Raw genomic sequence first — 4,662 nt, forward strand, 5'->3', positions numbered from 1 at the left:
ACAAACGCTCCTCACCGCGTGGCCGCGGCCACCCTACTCTGGTGGTCCCAGCGCGCACGACCCACGTGGAGTTCCAGGTCTCCGGTAGCCTCTGGAACTGCCAATCTGCGGTCAACAAGGCAGAGTTCATCTCAGCCTATGCCTCCCTCCAGTCCCTCGACTTCTTGGCACTGACGGAAACATGGATCACCACAGACAACACTGCTACTCCTACTGCTCTCTCTTCGTCCGCCCACGTGTTCTCGCACACCCGAGAGCGTCTGGTCAGCGGGGTGGTGGCACCGGGATCCTCATCTCTCCCAAGTGGTCATTCTCTCTTTCTCCCTTACCCATCTGTCTATCGCCTCCTTTGAATTCCATGCTGTCACAGTTACTAGCCCTTTCAAGCTTAACATCCTTATCATTTATCGCCCTCCAGGTTCCCTCGGAGAGTTCATCAATGAGCTTGATGCCTTGATAAGCTCCTTTCCTGAGGACGGCTCACCTCTCACAGTTCTGGGCGACTTTAACCTCCCCACGTCTACCTTTGACTCTTTCCTCTCTGCCTCCTTCTTTCCCTCCTCTCCTCTTTTGACCTCACCCTCTCACCTTCCCCCCTACTCACAAGGCAGGCAATACGCTCGACCTCATCTTTACTAGATGCTGTTCTTCCACTAACCTCATTGCAACTCCCCTCCAAGTCTCCGACCACTGCCTTGTATCCTTTTCCCTCTCGCTCTCATCCAACACCTCCCACACTGCCCCTACTCGGATGGTATCGCGCCGTCCCAACCTTCGCTCTCTCTCCCCGCTACTCTCTCCTCTTCCATCCTATCATCTCTTCCCTCCGCTCAAACCTTCTCCCACCTATCTCCTGATTCTGCCTCCTCAACCCTCCTCTCCTCCCTCTCTGCATCCCTTGACTCTCTATGTCCCCTATCCTCCAGGCCGGCTCGGTCCTCCCCTCCCGCTCCGTGGCTCGATGACTCATTGCGAGCTCACAGAACAGGGCTCCGGGCAGCCGAGCGGAAATGGAGGAAAACTCGCCTCCCTGCGGACCTGGCATCCTTTCACTCCCTCCTCTCTACATTTTCCTCCTCTGTCTCTGCTGCTAAAGCCACTTTCTACCACGCTAAATTCCAAGCATCTGCCTCTAACCCTAGGAAGCTCTTTGCCACCTTCTCCTCCCTCCTGAATCCTCCGCCCCGTCCCCCCTCCTCCCTCTCTGCAGATGACTTCGTCAACCATTTTGAAAAGAAGGTCGACGACATCCGATCCTCGTTTGCTAAGTCAAACGACACCGCTGGTTCTGCTCACACTGCCCTACCCTGTGCTCTGACCTCTTTCTCCCCTCTCTCTCCAGATGAAATCTCGCGTCTTGTGACGGCCGGCCGCCCAACAACCTGCCCGCTTGACCCTATCCCCTCCTCTCTTCTCCAGACCATTTCCGGAGACCTTCTCCCTTACCTCACCTCGCTCATCAACTCATCCCTGACCGTTGGCTACGTCCCTTCCGTCTTCAAGAGAGCGAGAGTTGCACCCCTTCTGAAAAAACCTACACTCGATCCCTCCGATGTCAACAATTACAGACCAGTATCCCTTCTTTCTTTTCTCTCCAAAACTCTTGAACGTGCCGTCCTTGGCCAGCTCTCCCGCTATCTCTCTCTGAATGACCTTCTTGATCCAAATCAGTCAGGTTTCAAGACTAGTCATTCAACTGAGACTGCTCTCCTCTGTATCACGGAGGCGCTCCACACTGCTAAAGCTAACTCTCTCTCCTCTGCTCTCATCCTTCTAGATCTATCGGCTGCCTTCGATACTGTGAACCATCAGATCCTCCTCTCCACCCTCTCCGAGTTGGGCATCTCCGGCGCGGCCCACGCTTGGATTGCGTCCTACCTGACAGGTCGCTCCTACCAGGTGGCGTGGCGAGAATCTGTCTCCTCACCACGCGCTCTCACCACTGGTGTCCCCCAGGGCTCTGTTCTTGGCCCTCTCCTATTCTCGCTATACACCAAGTCACTTGGCTCTGTCATAACCTCACATGGTCTCTCTTATCATTGCTATGCAGACGACACACAATTAATCTTCTCCTTTCCCCCTTCTGATGACCAGGTGGCGAATCGCATCTCTGCATGTCTGGCAGACATATCAGTGTGGATGACGGATCACCACCTCAAGCTGAACCTCGGCAAGACGGAGCTGCTCTTCCTCCCGGGGAAGGACTGCCCGTTCCATGATCTCGCCATCACGGTTGACAACTCCATTGTGTCCTCCTCCCAGAGCGCCAAGAACCTTGGCGTGATCCTGGACAACACCCTGTCGTTCTCAACTAACATCAAGGCGGTGGCCCGTTCCTGTAGGTTCATGCTCTACAACATCCGCAGAGTACGACCCTGCCTCACACAGGAAGCGGCGCAGGTCCTAATCCAGGCACTTGTCATCTCCCGTCTGGATTACTGCAACTCGCTGTTGGCTGGGCTCCCTGCCTGTGCCATTAAACCCCTTCAACTCATCCAGAACGCCGCAGCCCGTCTGGTGTTCAACCTTCCCAAGTTCTCTCACGTCACCCCGCTCCTCCGTTCTCTCCACTGGCTTCCAGTTGAAGCTCGCATCCGCTACAAGACCATGGTGCTTGCCTACGGAGCTGTGAGGGGAACGGCACCTCAGTACCTCCAGGCTCTGATCAGGCCCTACACCCAAACAAGGGCACTGCGTTCATCCACCTCTGGCCTGCTCGCCTCCCTACCACTGAGGAAGTACAGCTCCCGCTCAGCCCAGTCAAAACTGTTCGCTGCCCTGGCCCCCCAATGGTGGAACAAACTCCCTCACGACGCCAGGACAGCGGAGTCAATCACCACCTTCCGGAGACACCTGAAACCCCACCTCTTTAAGGAATACCTAGGATAGGTTAAGTAATCCCTCTCACCCCACCCCCCCTAAGTTTTAGATGCACTATTGTTAAGTGACTGTCCCACTGGATGTCATAAGGTGAATGCACCAATTTGTAAGTCGCTCTGGATAAGAGCGTCTGCTAAATGACTTAAATGTAAATGTAAAATATTGCTGTATAATTACAGTAAAACATGACAGGCTTAGAGAGTTATATTGTTATATTGCTGTATAATTACAGTAAAACAGGAAAGGCTTAGAGAGTTATATTGTTATATTGCTGTATAATTACAGTAAACAGGAAAGACAGAGAGAGTTATATTGTTATATTGCTGTATAATTACAGTAAACAGGAAAGACAGAGAGAGTTATATTGTTATATTGCTGTATAATTACAGTAAAACATTACAGGCTTAGAGAGTTATATTGTTATATTGCTGTATAATTACAGTAAAACAGGAAAGGCTTAGAGAGTTATATTGTTATATTGCGGTATAATTACAGTAATACATGACAGTCTTAGAGAGTAATATTGTTATATTGCTGTATAATTACAGTAAAACATGACAGGCTTAGAGAGTTATATTGTTATATTGCGGTATAATTACAGTAATACATGACAGTCTTAGAGAGTTATATTGTTATATTGCTGTATAATTACAGTAAAACAGGAAAGGCTTAGAGAGTTATATTGTTATATTGCGGTATAATTACAGTAATACATGACAGTCTTAGAGAGTTATATTGTTATATTGCTGTATAATTACAGTAAAACATGACAGGCTTAGAGAGTTATATTGTTATATTGCGGTATAATTACAGTAATACATGACAGTCTTAGAGAGTTATATTGTTATATTGCTGTATAATTACAGTAAAACATGACAGGCTTAGAGAGTTATATTGTTATATTGCGGTATAATTACAGTAATACATGACAGTCTGAGAGAGTTATATTGTTTTATTGTGGTATAATTACAGTAAAACTGGAAAGGCTTAGAGAGTTATATTGTTATATTGCGGTATAATTACATCATCTATGCAGCAGTTTCATCATTAAAGACTCATCCTTCTGGACCAGACTCACTGCTTTCATCTCCCCCAATATAATACAATACTACTGCAGTATCCCCAATGCAATAGATAGAGAGAGACAGAGAGACAGAGAGACAGAGACAGAGAGAGAGAGAGAGAGAGAGAGAGAGAGAGAGAGAGAGAGAGAGAGAGAGAGAGAAAGGGGGGGTGAGAAACAGAGAGAGAGAGAGAGAGAGAGAGAGAGAGAGAGAAAGGGAAGGGGGAGATGTGGGGTCTGTATAAAATAGTCAATATGTCTTATTTGAGAGAGTGTGTACTAAGACTTGACTAACACTCCATCTCCCACCTCCACATAGACACAACACCCCCCCATCCCCCTCACCTGGTACGTGGAGACAGGTGAGGCAGCGACGAAGGGAGTGATGGATGTCTGTGCTATCATCCTATTGGTGGAGATGTATGGAGAGGAGTAGAACCTACAGGAGAGAAGAAGAGACAGAAAGAGAGGAGGGAGGAGGAGATGAAGAGGAGAAGGGAGGATGACAGGACAGTAGAGAAGGAGAGACAGGAAGAGGAGAAGGGAGGAAGAGATGAAGAGGAGAAGAGAGGATGACGGGACAGTAGAGAAGGAGAGACAGGAAGAGGAGATGAAGAGGAGAAGGGAGGATGACAGGACAGTAGAGAAGGAGAGACAGGAAGAGGAGATGAAGAGGAGAAGAGAGAAAGAGGGGACAGTAGAGAAGGAGAGATAGGAAG

The 4,662-nt window shown here is 49.0% G+C and overlaps 1 protein-coding gene across 2 annotated transcripts in view; it reads right to left on the minus strand.

Moving 5' to 3' along the window:
- The window catches only part of LOC124025673 (RNA-binding motif, single-stranded-interacting protein 3-like), a 45,331-nt gene extending 40,961 nt beyond the window's left edge, over positions 1 to 4,370 (minus strand). For both annotated transcript variants that reach the window (XM_046339013.1, XM_046339012.1), the window contains exon 1: positions 4,289 to 4,370. In XM_046339013.1, the coding sequence (XP_046194969.1) occupies positions 4,289 to 4,348 (60 nt within the window). In that variant the 5' untranslated portion in view covers positions 4,349 to 4,370. The remainder of the gene's footprint in view (positions 1 to 4,288) is intronic.
- Between the last annotated feature and the right edge of the window lie 292 nt (positions 4,371 to 4,662).

The sequence above is a fragment of the Oncorhynchus gorbuscha genome, unplaced genomic scaffold (genome assembly GCF_021184085.1).
Source record: "Oncorhynchus gorbuscha isolate QuinsamMale2020 ecotype Even-year unplaced genomic scaffold, OgorEven_v1.0 Un_scaffold_2340, whole genome shotgun sequence".
Classification (NCBI taxonomy): domain Eukaryota; kingdom Metazoa; phylum Chordata; class Actinopteri; order Salmoniformes; family Salmonidae; genus Oncorhynchus; species Oncorhynchus gorbuscha.